Genomic DNA, 17,945 nt, shown 5'->3' with positions numbered 1-17,945 from the left:
AATAATAACAAAGGCCAGTTTCCATAATATTGGATTTTATAAGCCTAAACACTCCAGCCTAACAAAAGTCATCGTGTGGGATTTATGTTATTTTGAAAGCATTCATCCATCACAGCCAATAGCTGCAAGCGACACAGACACTAAACAGGAAGTGAGCCACATAAAAATGTAAAAAATGTCAGTCGGGCCTCAAATGTTTCCACGCGCCTCCGCCCGCCTCACTAAGCCGTCACGATGATTTTATTGATGTATTTGTATTATTTTGAAGGCACCTGGATGTCACAGTCAGCAGAAATGAACAAAGGTGCGTATTAAACAAGCGCTGCTAAAGAGGAAGTGAGATCACATCTCAGAAAATGCCCCCATCAGTGCTTCCAGCTGTGCTCGTGACACGCTAAATTTAAGCTTGCAGCAGAGCGGCGCGCTGATTTATGCAGAACTACAGCACCAAGACGTTTACGTTGTTTGGATGTAGGCAGTAACATCAAAGCCTAAGCTGAGGCCTGTCATATTAAAGGTGGGGGAACACCACCCTCCCGTGTAAATGAGTCCTGCAGCAGTGAAACCAGCACGCTTAGATTTATCGCTCTCTTTCTGCGGCTCTGAGCTCTGACTGAAAACAGAAATCCTCAGAAAACAGCAGCATTAATGTTGTATTTGTATGGGACTACTTTCTGCAGAGGACTGATATGAACGTATGGTGGTTGTGGAGGTCTAAGAGGCTTAGGAAGAGGGGAAAAGTGTGAGAAACGTCTGCATTTTTCACCGTGTGTGTCAGGGTTAAGCCTCCTGAGCCTCTCTCCTCCAACGCTGATTACACACCATCACTCACGGCAGATATTACACATGTGCAGGCATGCTTCGAATGTGTGTGTTTGTCGGGGTGTAGCCTGGTCTTCTTCACCTGTCCTCCTTCCTCCACAGAGACACGCAGAGGGAGAAAGAAGCCCTTGTGTTGTATGACCGTCTGTGTTTTTACTTTCCCTGATTGAAGCCGCTGAAAGACCTCCTGTGGGTCGTCTGGCTGAACCTGCTGACTTCCAGTGAAAAATCAGAGCTCATATCAGAGCGCCGCCTTCAGCTGATCTGGTTCTGTTGCTCCGTCTGAGGCCTCCGTGAGTTTCTCTGTCTGCCGGAGTCACCGAGCGGTTCTGATGGTTTCAGGGGTTTGTTGAGCTTCCAGTGGTTGTGGACGCGAGTGCACAAGTTCACGCGGTTTTCCAAACGCTTTTTCAAAAGCTTTCAGAGACACCTAGGTGTTTTCAAAAGAGGTCGTAAAAGACGTGATTTTTAAAAAAGACTTTAAGGAGCTCTGGACACGTGGGATGTTTTCAAAGGGGCATTTTAGTAAAATTGAAGAGTTTTTGCATTAAATACAAGTGTGTTGGAGGCATCTGAGTGGCTGAGAGGCTTTGAGACACCTTGACTGATGATTTGAAGGCTTCAGGCTGACTTTTAGGAGGTTTTAAGCTTTATAAGGTTGGAAGAAGCTGTTTTACAGGTGGTTTGAAGAGCATTTAGGAGAACTTTGGAGGAATTTCTAGGGAATTTAGGGGCCTTTTTAGAGGTTTTGAAAAACTTATAGGAGGCTGCTGGGACCATTGAGTCTGAAAAGATTCCCAAGTGGCATCACTGCTGTTTGAGGAACTTGTTGATAACCTCGAGGGGTTTTACAGATAACTTTAATGCAGTTTCAAAACATTATATTTTATTTTTAAGAGGAATCGAGGGACCTTTAACACATCTAGGCTTCAAAGAACCATCAGGAGGTTGTTGTGTTCTTACATTACCAGTTTGTTGTGGTCATTTGGGCGACTGTTAAGAGGCTTTTTGAGATCTTTAGAAGGTTGTGGGGGTCCATTGGGAGTCTCATGACTTGAAGGTATGTTGAGGACCTTAGGAGGGTCTTTTAAAAGGTTTTAAGCAAACTTTTAAGAGGTTTTAAATAACATTTGCAGCTGTTTTAAGAGGTTTGGAAACACTTCTAGGAGGCTGCTGGGATCTTTAAAACGGTCCAAGAAGTCTCGAAAGGTCCCAAGTGACGTCAGTGCTGCTTGAGGACGTTGCTGACAAACTCAAGGAGGGTGTTTGAGGAATGTTTTAAGGGGCACAAGCAAGCATGTCGTTGGAGCATTTGAGGGGAGTGTGGTGACTTGCCTGTAGAGGACTACGTCGAGGTTTTAAAGGAGTGCTCAGTAGGTTTGCTGAAGACCTGCAGTGGGATGAACTTTGGGTGATTTTTAGAGGATGTTTTATTTGCCCAGGACTTGCTGACTGTTGCTGTCTGTGTTTCAGATGTGCTGATGAACACCAAGCTGGCCACATCTGACCTAAGATGGACGAGCTACCCTGCTGATGACTCGCAGGTACACATCAAAGCTAATCTGTTAGCTTATAGCTAACACTCTGCATTGCTTTGAATGAAAAGCTCACCTATGATCCGTCTCTGTCCTCAGTGGGAGGAAGCGAGCTCGAGGGACGATCAGCAAAACACTGTGCGGACCTATGAGATCTGCACCATCACTAGCACTTCTTCCTATTGGCTGAGGACGCGCTGGATCCCTCTGAAGGCGGCGACCACGGTCTACGTGGAGATCTGGTTGGTGGAAATCACAGGTCGTTTGATGTTGATTAACGCGGAGAAACGAATATAAGCTCTGAACGTGTCGACGCAGGTTTTCCATGATGGAGTGTTCTAGTCTGAGGCAGCCGTGTAAAGAGACCTTCAACCTGTACTACTACCCGTCAGAGGCTGACGACGCCACGCTCACCAGCCCGGCCTGGATGGAGAACCCTTACATCAAAGTGGCGACAGTCGCCGCCGACCACCTGATGCTGCGTGACGCCAGGGGCCGCCCTAATGTCAAGGTGCTGCGGCTGGAAGGACTGCGTAAGGCGGGGCTTTACCTGGCCTTCCAAAGCCAGAGCGCCTGCATGGCGTTGCTCTCTGTGCGTGTGTTCTACAGGAAGTGCCCGCCCCTGCGCCGCGCCTTCGCCTCTTTTCCTGAAACCGTCCCCCACTCACTGGTGGAACAGGTAACCATAGCAACAGTGGAGTCTAGCGTTCTTGTACATAACAAGCTCACCTTTGAGTTTAAAAATAAAAGCACTGTAACTGAAGCTTTTGTGTCTACGAGCTTTTATTTTGACATTCTGCTGCAGGCTCAGGGTGTGTGCGTGGAGAATGCCGTGACGCCGCCTGGCGAGCAGTCACAACCTCCCAGCATGCTTTGTGGTGAAGACGGGGAGTGGGTAGGACAGCCGACGTCCAGCTGCGCCTGTCGTCCTGGATACGAAGCAGGAGAGACCGACGTACGCTGCAGAGGTGAGAGTGCAGTCCATAAAACAAAAGACCTCCTGTTAGTTTTCAAAGTAAAAGCGTCATCACTGAGATGGAACGAATGAATCCGGCACATTCGAAGGCCCGAGCCGAGACCTCGGGTTCACCGTCACGACTTGAACTCACTAACAGCTCCGACCATCATTTGTTTTACAAAGTAAAAGCTTCTCCTGTGCGCCGCTTCATTATCAGCACTTAAAATTCTTCGTGGTCAGAACTGCGAGTCCGAGTAAACAGAGAGGAGAAGCTGGAGGCGATTAGAGGGAGAGAGAGCGACGTGTTGACAGTGTGAGAGCGAGCAGAGCAGGGGCCCCAAAGTAAAGCAGGATAAAACTCAGCAGTAATCAGATTACTCTCAGTGTTACAGCTTTACTCAGTAAACACTTTAAATCTGAGGGAAATGGAAACATAAGAAAGTGTTTCTCTTCCCCACCATGAGCTCAGATCACAACGTTTGTTTACATATAACCAGATTATAACCAGATTACAGTCGTTGTCTTACGGCGTGTAAGAGGATTCCTGAAACGTATCAGTAAACAAGGATTACTGTTTCTGTAATCAGCACAGGCATCAGAGGAAGCCGTCACTTCCACAATAAGACCGCAATTGTTTGACAATAGACATCACACTGCTGTCAAACATTACATTTTGTAATGTTTTTATTTATGATTGTTATTAAAGTTATAATGAGAAGCAAACTGATCTTAAGATTAAAAAGAGTCAAAGATTTATAGACAAACAATCTGAAATAAAAAAGCTTTAATTGTTTATATTTTGGTATAACTGTACCTGACTGTCTGACTGTGATACAATATTATTATTATTATTAGTAATATTAGTCCTACAAATCTTATTAAAGTCAAAATAGTCACAATACAGAAGTTAAATCACTTAAATTACAAAAGGTTTTGAAGAAAAAAGTAAAATGGTGTTGATGGAGTTTACAATAAAGTTTGTTTAATATTGTAACAAAACAGACAAATCTGTTGTGTATTAGTACATTAATTGTTTCAGCAAATCAGCAGTTTTATTAAAACTTGCAACATGTTGAAAAATAACTGTCAACAGTTACAAATAAATGAATGTCTCAGTTCATCAAGGTGATTACAAACAGCTGTTGTGTTTTTATACGAAATTCAACTGAATTTCTAAAACTAAATTGTATTTATTAACAAAATTAGTAGAAAGTGAGTTTTTAAAAGTGTAAACGTAATATTTTTATGAAAAACATCCAAAAAATGAAAATGTATTATTTAAAGAAACTTCTGTTTTAAAGTTATAACGAGTCAAATGTTAAAGTCCTTTAATTAAGAAACATGTAGATTTAATTTAATGTTATAAAAACATTTGTTGCGTTTGAACTGAATATAATGAAAATAAGATGTGAGATTTTAGAGAAAAAGAGTTGAAAATATGTAGGAAACTTTGACCGAGATTAAAGAAAAGAAATGATCATTTCTCTGATTCTATCCTGAAAGTCAATGTTTAAAACGGTTTGTTAAAAAACAGGCACACTTAGGACACTGTTAACAGTAACTATAGTAACTATTGTTAAGTAAATGACAGGAAGCGGTGTGGGTCACAGTAGAGGAGTGGCTGTGTCAACAAGTGTTCAGCTTCTTACAGTGAGTTTATAATCCACTTTTCACACACAGTCACAAACTGCTGCGCAGTGACTAAAATCACAGTCTGTGCAAACGAAATATGGTTCATGCTGTTATTCATGAAGCTTCACACCAGCTGAAAAACAGAGAAGCACGTGATTATTTGTCATTAAGATGTTCCTTTATTTACTTTTCAAACGTAGCTGAAAATTCTGTTACTTTTAGGTTTAAAGTTGAAAGTTTTAGGAGATTTCTAAAATAGTTGTGTTACACTTTGATAAATTGTTGTTAAAGTATTCGGGGAGTCTCGCGCTGTGCCGGCTCCTTCACGCCGCTCAGGCGTCCTTTCAGAATAAGACTGGCGGTGTGGGGGATGGTGGAGGCCTGAAGGAGAAAGTTATTATTGAGCTGTCGTTGAAGTCGTGTGCAGCTGTTTACTTTAATGAGTAAGTGAGAGGGGTTGTGGGTAAACTGCAGGAGCAGCTGCTGCGGTGTTTCTCTGGAGGAAACGCGCTGTAATCGGAGTCCGTCCTGCCTCCGCGCTCGCCGCACGTTTCCGTCCTGTTTCCACGCTTCCTCTCCTCTCCGCCATCGCCGCGGGATGAAAGCAGAGCGAGGTCGACGCGGGCCGCAGACGGCTTGGTTGTCCAAGTTTCCTGTTATTCTGTGTGAGGTCAAAGGTCAGCTGACTGCGAGCGGGAAGCGCTGCAGCGGCGACAGCAGAAGCAGCGACGTCCTCTGCTTGTCTCTGCTTCTGAGGGAGGGGGAGGGGCAAGAGCCAGGCTGAGTGAAGAGGTCAGAGGTTAACTAGCGCTGCTTAAGCAGAGTGTGTGCATGTGTGTGTGCTTACTCCCGTGCTTGGCAGGGGAGGCCAGTGATGACATCATGGCAGCACTTTCCACATCCTGTTGAAGCCAAGGTCACTTCCTGTCTCTTATTGTCTGTGAGTCTGCACTCCTCCCTTCATCCCTTCATCCCTCTGCGGTGTTCCTGATCCCAGCTCTGAGCATTACTCACATTCCAGGCCAGAAACCCACAGAGCCAAACCTCTCTGCTTTCACTCTCTGCTCTTTTTAACATAATCATGTGTTCATTCTTTAATATTTCCTATAAATGAACCATTTTTAGTTTCCAACCATTTTTAAACCTCAGTGACAGAAATCGACCTCTACGTCACAAACATGTTTCATTTCTAATAAAAGGCTCCAGATGTTCATAAACATCTGTTTGCTGGAGTGTGCATGAGCAGGAGAGGCGGGTGTGTTTCTTTGGGACTGTTTGATCTCTTTCGGGGACGACCACTGACGGGTTTGAGCTGTTTCTGGACACACTGAGCTGCTTTTACTGCTTCGAGGTTCACTGTCATGTTTGAGTGGAACATTTGCTTTAGTTGGGACTCGCTGGCACGCCTGATACCTTCATTGTTGGTTTTAGTCCCATTGTTCTGAAGCCTCGTCTTTTTAGAGCCTGAGGCCAGGAGGCAGCAGCCTGTGTGAGCTCTGACTAACAATACAACAGCTCAAATCTTCTCTGACTGACTCAAACTGGTTGTGTTCAGACAACAGGTCACATTCAATGTTTTTACGGTTTGTAGAACTAATTATTACTAAAAGCTCTTTATAAATGCAACTGCAAAGCAGTGTGACTACATTTTATTGCTTCAAAATAATGTTCGTATAATATTCGCGTTTTGGCTGCTGTCACGTTCGAATAAAATTCTGGAATTTCACACAAAAATGGAGCCCAGCTGTCTTTTAGTCCAATTAACCTCACAGCAGTTTATTATTGGTCAGATAATTGTATTAGAAATGCTCCAAAAGGCTCCAACGGCACAAATACAATCCAGAGGTCCAGTTCAGGCTGCCTGCCATAGAACCCACATCGCTAATAATTTAAACTTTAATCCTTTTTTAAGCCTAACCAGTTTAAACAGGTGCGGTACAAAAATAGTAGACCCCCCCATAGATGAAGCAATAAACATCCAGTGCATTTACAAGCAGAATTAAATGAAACCTAATTAAAAAGTAGAGGACCAATAACAGAGCCCTGTGGAACCCCACCACCTGTGAGAAAACACTCTGATGTCAGCTCTGGTTTCTGTAACGCACATTTATCTGAGCTTTTTACTGCATTCAGAAAACAGTTGTTTGGATGTAAAACGCTTCAGGTCATACCTTCAGAGGCTTATTATACACGTGTAATCATGTTCTTTTTACTTAAACACCCTGCTGTTCTCTGCACTCTATGATTATACCTGGTCTATTGTTGATATAGGCCTGACTCATTAAACCACAACACGTCGCTCTGTGTGTAACTGAATCTTGTTATTTTTTATATCAGGTTGTAAACATGCTGTAGAGTTGAAATTTTAACATGGAAGTCTATGAGCACTGGCACGCTGCTGGAGCCCCTAGTGGACAATAGAGGAAGTGCGGTTTTTGTAGCGCTTCTGGAGATCTGATGTGTGTGCACATGTGGGTTCAGGCTAATGGTGAAGGTGGACAATCCCATATGTGTGTGTGTTTTTAGAGGTGAATGCTAATTCTAAGCCTTTGTCTCCAGCCTGTCCGTCCGGTCATTTTAAAGCCGAGTCAGGACCTGTTGGCTGCAGCACCTGTCCAGCCAATAGCAACACAAGAATCCCAGGCTCCGCCTACTGCCCGTGTCACTCTGGTTTCTATCGAGCCGACTCGGACCCGCCGCACAGTGCCTGCACACGTAAGTCCCTCTGCTTTTCATTTATTTTTCTTTATTATTGTAATTTCTGACAACACTGAAACCTCTTGTCCTACATTTCCCATCATGCAGCTGGAGAGTGTCTTTCACTAGGACCTCGCCTCTAGTCTCCACAGACTGACGTGATGTAATTTGTTATTAAATAATCTGGAGACCACTTTAAACTCTGTGTAAACTCTGGACCACAAACACACACACACACACACACGCGCACACACACACACACACACACACACACACACACACACACAGGGCTCTTTGCCAACAAGCCTCCACGCCTCTTTAAGTACCCCGACCCACCCCTTTAACTACATCCCCTCAGGCAACAGCAATTAGGCAAATTAATAGGCTCATTACCTCTTTGTGCTTGTGTCCGTGTGTGTGTAATGTCGAGGTCTTACAGGTAACGACTGTGCACACGCACACACAGGTCTCAGGTTACTCTGATGTTTGTGTGGAGGCAGGAAGTTCTTATCTCTCAGCTCCTCCATCAGTCTGCAGACAAAGAAGAAAAACTCATTACGCAGGAATGAAAACAGGCCGCCTGACTCTCAGGTATCAGCCTGCCTGAGAGTTGCTGCTCAGGGAAAAAAAAGTAGATGATGTTGAGCGTCTGACAGGTGATACTCAGCAGGCACTGACCTGTGACCTTTGACCTCCGCAGAGCCTCCCTCGGCTCCTCGCTCCCCGGTGAGTCAGCTCAATGACACCATGGTGACTTTGGAGTGGAGCGAGCCACTGGACCGCGGAGGACGACATGACCTGACCTACAGAGTCCTGTGCTCCACCTGCGGGCCCGCCACTGCCACCAAGGTACGCCACCGCCATCTCTGTCACCATTAGCACCAGTCTGAGCTGTCAGATCTGACCCCGCCCCTTTTCTTCTTTCTCCTCTTCAGGTCACTTCCTGCTTCCCATGTGGCGACAGCGTTCTTTACCGGCCGGCGCAGAACGGCCTGACCCAGCGGCGTGTCGTCGTCTGGGGGCTCCGCCCACAAACAAAGTACATCTTCACCATCCAGTCGCTAAATGGCGTGTCTGCACTCAGCCACTCAGAGCCAGCCTCCAGCAAGCTCAACATCACCACCAGTAGAGATGGTACAGATACACACTACATTACCCAGAATTCTTTCATGCACACAAACGTAATGATCAGTGAATGATGGTCTGTGTTTCTGTAGTTCCTCCTCCAGTATCTGGTCTGAGGAGGGTGGAGGCCTCAGAGAGCAGTCTATCTTTAGAGTGGAGCGTCCCAGTTGTGCACAACCAGTACAAGATCCTGGACTACGAGCTGCGCTACAGCCCTGAGGTATACACACATGCGTGCATCACTAGGACCTCTATGCTAAGTTAACCCTGAAGTAGGGCTGCTCAATTAATCGAATTTTAATCACGATTACGATCTGGGCTTTCAACGATCATTAAAAATGACGGAGCCGATTATTAGCCCCTCCCTCGTGCTTTACTCTCGCGCTGCTCCGTGTGGCAAATCGAGCGCACCTCTCTGCATTTCGAACACGCGTCACAACAATTAAGAGGACCCGAGGGAAGCTCGGAAAGCTAAGCAGAAGTTATTTGGAGAGGAGAGTGACTGCCGTTGGTTGAAAAGAGAGGTAAAAAAAAACAAACTTCAGTGGTGTGGAAACATTATGGGTTCAGTCAGACGTGGATCAAGTAGACATAGTGTGTAAACTTTGCTACAGTGTTGTAGCTGCACCACAGAGCAACACTGCAAAGTTCACTAAACACAGATGTTTACATTTTTCATTTATTTCTTATATCGCAAACATTTGCACTGTTATCAGTATTTGCACACTGTTTTATATTATTTTTAAAAGTCATTATTCAATACATTGTTATTGTTAACCCTTTAAATCCCTGTAGAACCTGGACCGTGTAAGCTAGCGCAATAATTTGTTTTGCATATGAAACCGGAGGAGTTGTACTTACATTTTATGCCATCAGCTTGTCCTCGGTCACGGTTTCGTTCCACATATAGCTTTGCAAAAATTGCATAAAAAGCGCTTGCAGGAACAAAAACATAATATTCCAGAAACACGCTTTGCCGATCCGATCAGCTGTTTGTAACACTTCCTACGTCCATCAGCACGAACTATAGCATGTCCGCCATGACCTGCCTGAAACAGGAAGTGACGTCATTTTCGCGGAAAATGTAGTTTTTTACTTGTAGGCCTTAAAAGCCTATACTGGTGTTTTTATAAGTCATGTTTGACTTTTCTGAATAGTTTCTGTGATGCTTAGAACTCGAATTGCACTGCTGGAAATATTTTATTTTGATGCACATGCTGTTTTCTTTGCAAATTTGCATCAGGATTGTTTTTTGTTTTTCCTGCAGTGTATATAAAAATTGATGTATCTCCAAAATAAAACTATGAAGACACTCAAAATAAATTTCCTGTTCTTGTAAACTATTCTTTGCAACTTTGTTGTATTTAAAGTTTTGAGGGATAAACCTCTTAAATTTCTCCAAGTAGAAATATATGTAAAAAAACAAAAACTATTTTTAATTTTTTTGTAGTTTATTGCACTTTTTCGCAATTAATGTAGTTACTATGGACTTAATGCATACATATTATTAAAATATGGGCTATAACAGTTGTATTGATGTATAGCAACAAAAATGCTCCCACTAATGGCACTACAGCATGTAAAAATATAATATAAGCTCCGGCCGACTTGGTTCTATGGTAGGTCTTAAAGGGTTAAATCTCGTCAAATAATCGAGATCTCCATTTCAGTGAAAATAATCGTGATTATCATTTTTGCCATAATCAAGCAGCCCTACCCTGAAGTTAACCTGGGCCCTGAGTCCATGTGAACTTCAAACCGAAGCCTTTTTTACGTTCTGTCTTTTAGTGTGTGTTTATAAAATATATCTAAAATTCCAAGAGCGTTACTTTGTAAAACATTCCATCTGGTTTTAGCAGGATCATCTTTGTAGAACAGAAATGTCTGCATATGTTAACTCTCTCACACACACACACACACACACACACACACACACACACACACACACACACAGATTATAAGGGCAGATTAGATACGTTGTTTAGTCCTGTGAGGACCTTTGTTAATGCGTGTCACTAGGACTCCTGCGTTACTCTAATGCCTACTCTTAACGTGTCCTTATCAGGATGGTGAGGAGTCGGTAGAGTGGCAGTACGTGTTCAGCAGGTCTTCTTCTCTGGTGCTAAACGGGCTGCAGCGGGCGACGAGATACCGGGTGCAGGTCCGCGCTCGCTCTCAGGCCGGTTACGGCTCATTCGGTGCCGAGACCGGCTTCAACACGCTGCCTGACGGTACGAGGTCGCATGCTATTACATTTTCTTTAGAGTCTGAGAGGTGAAAACACTGAGATTCACTCCTGTGTGTTTGTTTCCTGGGTAGGTGTGTCCCAGCTGATGGTGACTGGAGTCTCGGCCTCTTTGGGGATACTGGTGCTCGCTGTGGCGGCCATAGTTGGCGTGTTCTGCTACCGGTGAGTGCGTGTGTTCAGGATGCACCCTCCCTGCTCCCCTCTGCAGAACAATAGAACACACTGACCTCAGGTTCACACACACACACAGAGCAGGGTGGGACATGTCGACTATATTAAGATGGAGAAACTCGACACTGTGAGAGCGATGGCGAGATACGGCGAGATAATCACATTCCTGAGAGAGCGACAGAACAAAGGATGTGTGTGTGTCTCCTGAGGAAACCAGAATCCCGCAGCTGCTCTGAATCTAAACAGCCGTCTGTACCTGTCTGTCTGTCACCAGGAGGAAGAGGAGCGCGCACATCCACGACAAGAGCGGCCACTACCAGATGGGGCAGAGTGAGTCTGACAGCCAATCAGAGACAGAGCTACAACTCGGCCAATGAGCCAGTCTGATACAAACGGTTTTAAATGAACGCGGCCGACTGACGATGATGATTGTGCTGTTTTTGTAGCGATGAAGGTTTACATCGACCCGTTTACCTACGAGGACCCAAATGAGGCCGTGAGGGAGTTCGCCAAAGAGATCGACGCCTCCTTCGTTAAGATCGAAGAGGTCATCGGAGCAGGTAACCCACACCTGTATGTCTGCGTGGTGTAAACTTCTGTCACGGGCAAACTCCGCCCTCCAAGCCATAAGTTTTTGATGAAATTCTCATCAATCAGACCATTTCGGGTGTTTTAAAAGAAACTGTGAATGCTCAGAGAATGTTTTTACGACTCCAGGAACCTTTTGAAGGAACGTCTGTGCAGCTAAAGGTTTTAGAGACGTCAGCCTTTTTGGGAATGCCAAAAACCTTTGAATGGTTTCGTGATTATTGTAATAAGTAAATCATTAAAGATTCAGGAACACATTATTAGTGGATATGGTGGCGTATATTTTGGGAATCTTGAGGAATTTCTCTGGGATCTGGAAGCATTTGTGGATGCTGTTCACCTCTGGAGCTTTGTTAGGGAGTCTGCACGGACGCAGCAGCACGACAACAAAAAGCCCAAATATCTTCTGTTGTTTCTGAAAGGCCAAAACAAACTTATGGGTCTTAATAGGACTTTTATTTTGTAAAGTCTTCCAGATGTGTTTGTGACCTTTGACCCCCTTGAGAGCGGAACATTAACTTTCCCATGATGAGGCGAAGCTGTGTTCGCACTAAAAGAAAACATCAGATGTCATTTGTTCTCCGTCATGAACCCTGTTTTATTAAAAGTAAACACGCCACGTGCGCGTTTGTGTGCGAGGGCGTGAGAGAGCGTGATTGATTGAGTGTGTGTGCTGCTACTGTAACAGTAGTGCTCTCAGTGATGACATTGGTGAGATGTAACTGGATAGCGGTTGCTGCGGAAACAAGGGTGCAAACTTTTCACCGCCGGCTGGCGAGCGCGCTCAGACACACACACAGGCCACATGTGCGTGAGTGCTGAGGGAGGTGTTGACGTGCTGGTATGCGCTAATGAGCCTTAAAGGAACATTACACCCCTCCAGTATCAATAACACGAGTCCTCTTTATTGAGTAGATATGGGGCTGCGCGGCGTCGAGGGTTCGGCCCTGCTGCGATTGGCTGTTTTCAGGTGACCGTGTGACCTCATTAGTTGCTCTGACACGTGGAGTCCCTCAGGGTTCTGCTGTGGGTCCTCTACTGTTTCCGTCTTCAAAGAACGCAAAGATCTGCCTCCACTTAGGGAAACTTCGTTGCCTCCGGCTGGCGTGGACTCGCTCTGCTCTCACCTTAGACGACGCTCAGCGGCAGGTCTGTGTTTGGATTCTGGGGCTCTGCTGTCAGCCGATCTCTGCACCTCCAGATTTACATCCACCTGAACCTTTTTACACTCACTTTAAGCTCCACCTCCACCCTCTCATTTCCCGTGACCCCGCTCTGTCTGATTGGCCAGCATCCCCTCAAACCTCCTCCAGCTTTTCTTACCTTTGCCTATTAGATAAAACGAGATATGAGGCTGTTGTCTTCTAGCCTACAGGTGGAGGTGAATTTGGCAAGGTGGCTTTTCTTTTCTCATATTAGATATTTCTATGACATTAAGCCTGAAGGAAAACAAACACCTGGGAAAATACACCTGTGGAACGTCAGGTCATTACATTGTTGTTATGACTCGGCTGGATACACCTGGGCAGGAGTATGACTGTTTATTTTTACATTTGCTGTCATAACCATAGCCAATGTTACTACGTAATCTTTCATCACCTGCCCATGTGATTGTTTTTTAACAAAAATAACACCACCTCGGTGTTACCTTCCCATTTCCTGAATCAGGTGAGGACAGGTGCACAGACAGTGTTGTGTTCAGTATATCTGAAATCTTTTCACGTGGCAGTTTTATCATTAATCTGGGGATTAAATTTGAATAAATTATCCCCAGTGAAATACAGGTGTGTTCTTCCATTTGAATTGTAACTATTGTAAAAGTAATGTAACCTGTGCCGTATACCTGTACAGGTGAGTTTGGCGAGGTGTGTCGTGGTCGGCTGAGGATCCCGGGCAGGAAGGAGAACTACGTGGCCATTAAGACCCTGAAGGGTGGCTACACGGAAAAGCAGAGGCGGGACTTCCTGTCGGAGGCGTCCATCATGGGACAGTTCCAGCACCCTAACATCATCCACCTGGAGGGAGTCATCACCACTTCCTGCCCCGTCATGATCCTCACCGAGTTCATGGAGAACGGGGCGCTCGACAGCTTCCTGAGGGTGAGAGGGGGACAGTCACAGAGCAGCAAACCTGTCTGACCTTTTCCCTGTCTGACCCTCTACCTGTCTGACCTTTTCCCTGTCTGACCTTTTCCCTGTCTGACCCTCTACCTGTCTGACCTTTTCCCTGTCTGACCTTTTCCCTGTCTGACCCTCTACCTGTCTGACCTTTTCCCTGTCTGACCTTTTCCCTGTCTGACCCTCTACCTGTCTGACCCTCTACCTGTATGACCCCGTACCTGTCTGACCCTCTACCTGTCTGACCCTCTACCTGTCTGACCCTCTACCTGTCTGACCTTTTCCCTGTCTGACCTTTTCCCTGTCTGACCCTCTACCTGTCTGACCTTTTCCCTGTCTGACCCTCTACCTGTCTGACCTTTTCCCTGTCTGACCTTTTCCCTGTCTGACCCTCTACCTGTCTGACCTTTTCCCTGGCTGACCCTCTACCTGTATGACCTTCTACCTGTCTGACCCTCTACCTATATGACCTTCTACCTGTATGACCCTCTACCTGGCTGACCTTTTCCCTGTCTGACCTTTTCCCTGTCTGACCCTCTACCTGTATGACCCCCTACCTGTCTGACCCTCTACCTGTCTGACCCTCTACCTGTCTGACCCTCTACCTGTCTGTTTTCAGATGAATGATGGCCAGTTTACCACCATCCAGCTGGTGGGGATGCTGCGCGGCATCGCAGCAGGAATGAAGTATCTGTCTGAAATGAGCTACGTCCATAGAGACCTGGCGGCTCGTAACATCTTGGTGAACTCCAACCTGGTCTGTAAGGTGAGGGTGTGGCCCTGCACACCTGTCCGCTCGACTAATCTAAACAGATCTGACAGTTGTGGTTTTGTGTTTTTCAGGTGTCAGATTTTGGCCTGAGCAGGTTTCTGACTGAAAACTCGTCAGACCCGACGTACACCAGCTCTCTGGTGAGTAACTGTCACAGTCTGTCTCTTTATGATTTCTGATATCCTTATCTCAGACACAAAGGCCACACCCATCTGCTGTAAGGGACAGCCAATCAGGATAAAGTTGGCTTAAAGGAAAGAAGATGAAACGGGCTCTTTGAGACAGAGGATGGACTGGGGGGGCTGGTTTCAGATAAAGGTTTACTTTGAACTGTGAATCATGCAAAGCTGCTCAACTCGCATGTTGTTGCTACAAGTTGAGTTTTGTCTCTGGTCATGACAGCTCTTAACAGGAAGTCTTTTATTCATCAGTAGATGATGAATGTTGTCTTTAAGACCTTCATCATCAATCACGTCTGTCTGGTTGGTCTTTCAGCTCTGTTTTGGTTCTGCTGGAGATCCTCAGGGTTCTGGTCTCAGTCCTCTGTTGTTGAGCATTACCTGGGTGCTTTTATTGTGAAATTCGGTTATTACCTGACTGATCCAGTCTTGTTTTTTAGGGCGGCAAGATTCCCATTCGGTGGACGGCTCCTGAAGCCATCGCGTACAGGTGAGTGCCAGTACTGCAGGCTGGCGTAGTGGATAAAGGCTCTTCTTATTGTTATTATAGTGTTCTGTAGATAATCATTTGATGATTTTACTGTCTGATTGCAGGAAGTTCACTTCAGCCAGCGACACGTGGAGTTACGGGATTGTCATGTGGGAAGTGATGTCATACGGGGAGCGACCGTACTGGGACATGAGCAACCAGGACGTAAGGAACAAAGTTATACATTTAAAACTTGATTGTTTGGAGGTTCATGGACGTGAAACTACGACTGAATCATTAGTGCTCATTTACAATAAAAGAAGCTGAAATTATTCCAGCAAAGGTGTCCAAAGCTGATGGTTAAAAAAGCCGTTTCATCAGAATGACAGAGTGCTCACTGCCTCTCACGCTTCTGCTTCATCAGGTGATAAACGCCATCGAGCAGGACTACAGGCTTCCCCCGCCGCCGGAGTGCCCCGCCTCCCTGCACGCGCTCATGCTGGACTGCTGGCAGAAGGAGCGAGCCAACCGGCCGAGGTTCTGCGACGTGGTGGCGTCCCTCGACAGGCTGATCCGAAACCCCACCTCCCTGAAAGTGACGCACCCAGAGGCACAGAGGTGAGGCTCGATGAAGGAGAGGGGGAGGGGGCCGGAGCCGTGGAATGTCATTCAGGCACCAGCTGGTGGGTTCGGGGTCAAAGGTCAGAGTGTGGTAGGGAGACAAAGGAATGTGGGGCAGCCAGCTGTGTGATTGACAGCTGTTTACACAAGCAGGTGCACATTCCTGGATTAAAACTCCAAATGAAGCCGTGTCCTCCCGACTGTCCACCTCCTCTTTCAGTGAAGGAACATCAGAGACACGAGGAGGAGGAGGAGGATGGAGATCAGTGTCAGATAAGAATGAGATTGTTTTAACGGCGAGAGCAGAGGCGGCGTGCATGTTTGTGCTTTCTGAGAGGAATAAAGTTCCTGTAGTTTGTTAGCAGCAGATAGTAAAGCAGTACCACGGGTGGAGCAGCCGCTCCTCGTTCTGCTCCGCAGCCTCGGGGAGCTCACCGTGGGTCTTTCAGGTTCTGGTTAAACTGTGCAGACCAAACAGGAAGTTAAGTTTCAGCTCGCCTTACGTGCATGAGTTCAGTTGCTGGGTATTTTGGAAATTCACAAATATTTGCCAAAGGGCGGAGGAGGAGTAAAGTGATGCGAGAATCTCAGTGCGAGGCTTCTGTGACACAGCGCAAAACTATTTTTTCTCTCTTTGCCAAAGTGGACATATTTTCACTTGCACGAACACGTATGTGGCACTGTTGCCTGGCACGGATTTCAGGTTGTTTTGAACACACCGTGACAGCAACCCTCCATAGCAGGACGAGGACCTCCACCTGAGTCCAAGAGGTGGAGGTGGTCCATCCACCACAGCAGCTGGCCAATCTGCCGAGAGAAATCGGAAAACAGGAAACCTCTGGGATCGGTGGTTAGCAAGGACTGAACTTTCAAAATAAAAGCAGGACAAGTCTCCTGTATAATAAGTTGAAGCAGTGATGCAACACTGTAAAGAAAAGAATTTAATACCATAAAACCATCAGACTGGGTGTGACGGTGTGGTGGAAACCAGCAGGGATGATTTTATCCTGCTGTGTGACACGATCCTTCCTGATGTTCAAAGTAAAGTCATGTGCTTGGATACAACATGGTAACATTTCTGTCACATGAACACAAACGTTTTCACATGACTCCGGTCTGTCTTCTCCATCATCATTAAGTATGGGTGCCTTATAAAAGCAGACGTTTCAGCCGTTTGTTGGTCTGAAGCTTTCAGATGCAATTTGCAAACAATTCAACATAATCATCACAGCAAATTAATCTCAGACTCTGCACTTAGATCAGGACTGAAAGTGTGAGGCTTGTTTGGAAGAGCTGACAGGAGAGAATAGGCAGGTTTGGAAACTATCTGAGAAAACTCACAAGACAACGTCCCAGCCTGGAAGTGTAAAATACACCATCATGGTCGGGGAAAACCAAGTTGACCATAAGCTCCTATTGCGGAGTCTGTCTGACAGCCAAAGCTGGGTCATGAACGGGATAATGATCCCAATCACAGCAGCTCCTGGGAAAACTTTCTTCTTTACACCAAATTACACGTCTTTGATTTTAAGACTGAAAAAGGGGTTAAAATGTAAACCTTAGCAGCTATATTTAAGACCTACATGTCATTTTAAGGGTTTCGTGGCTTGAAGCCAGCACGCTCTGCTTATTTTAACCTCAACCATAACAGAGCAGGAGAATAAATCTCGCGCTCACATATTCATGCCACATATTTTATAGGCTGCAGGTCTGAACACGCTGCTCTAATAATGACTCGCTGAGGAATGTCATCGTTCACATCTGCCCTGTCCTTTCAGCCTGTCCCATCCTCTGTTGGACCAGCGAGTCCCGCCTCCTCTGTCGGCATGCGGTTCGGTCTCCGAGTGGCTCCGAGCCATAAAGATGGAGCGCTACGAGCAGAGCTTCCTGCAGGCCGGATTCACCAACCTGGACATCGTCTCGCAGCTCAACACTGAGTAAGACACTTATTCTTTCTGTGATTGGCTACCTGCCAGTCATCACTCAGGGAAACCAAGCTCTATATTTGTAT

General features: G+C 45.8%; 1 protein-coding gene across 1 annotated transcript in view; it reads left to right on the top strand.

Moving 5' to 3' along the window:
- LOC146712703 (ephrin type-B receptor 4b-like) overlaps nucleotides 1-17,945 on the top strand; it is a 35,984-nt gene that overhangs the window by 14,989 nt on the left and 3,050 nt on the right. Inside the window, exons 2-20 of the mRNA XM_085452091.1 lie at nucleotides 2,296-2,366; nucleotides 2,457-2,599; nucleotides 2,676-3,036; nucleotides 3,163-3,325; nucleotides 7,507-7,662; nucleotides 8,345-8,493; nucleotides 8,580-8,778; nucleotides 8,862-8,989; nucleotides 10,835-11,000; nucleotides 11,089-11,179; nucleotides 11,463-11,518; nucleotides 11,635-11,748; nucleotides 13,628-13,875; nucleotides 14,513-14,659; nucleotides 14,737-14,805; nucleotides 15,285-15,334; nucleotides 15,439-15,538; nucleotides 15,738-15,931; nucleotides 17,713-17,871. Coding sequence (XP_085308217.1) covers nucleotides 2,296-2,366; nucleotides 2,457-2,599; nucleotides 2,676-3,036; nucleotides 3,163-3,325; nucleotides 7,507-7,662; nucleotides 8,345-8,493; nucleotides 8,580-8,778; nucleotides 8,862-8,989; nucleotides 10,835-11,000; nucleotides 11,089-11,179; nucleotides 11,463-11,518; nucleotides 11,635-11,748; nucleotides 13,628-13,875; nucleotides 14,513-14,659; nucleotides 14,737-14,805; nucleotides 15,285-15,334; nucleotides 15,439-15,538; nucleotides 15,738-15,931; nucleotides 17,713-17,871 — 2,764 coding nt within the window. The remainder of the gene's footprint in view (nucleotides 1-2,295; nucleotides 2,367-2,456; nucleotides 2,600-2,675; nucleotides 3,037-3,162; nucleotides 3,326-7,506; nucleotides 7,663-8,344; nucleotides 8,494-8,579; nucleotides 8,779-8,861; nucleotides 8,990-10,834; nucleotides 11,001-11,088; nucleotides 11,180-11,462; nucleotides 11,519-11,634; nucleotides 11,749-13,627; nucleotides 13,876-14,512; nucleotides 14,660-14,736; nucleotides 14,806-15,284; nucleotides 15,335-15,438; nucleotides 15,539-15,737; nucleotides 15,932-17,712; nucleotides 17,872-17,945) is intronic.

This window comes from Copadichromis virginalis, linkage group LG3 (genome assembly GCF_057382275.1).
Source record: "Copadichromis virginalis isolate Kocher_CV1m ecotype Utaka linkage group LG3, C_Virginalis_male_GT1.1, whole genome shotgun sequence".
NCBI lineage: Eukaryota > Metazoa > Chordata > Actinopteri > Cichliformes > Cichlidae > Copadichromis > Copadichromis virginalis.
Note: the sequence above shows the minus strand (reverse complement) of the source record. Positions and strands in the feature narration are given on the sequence as shown.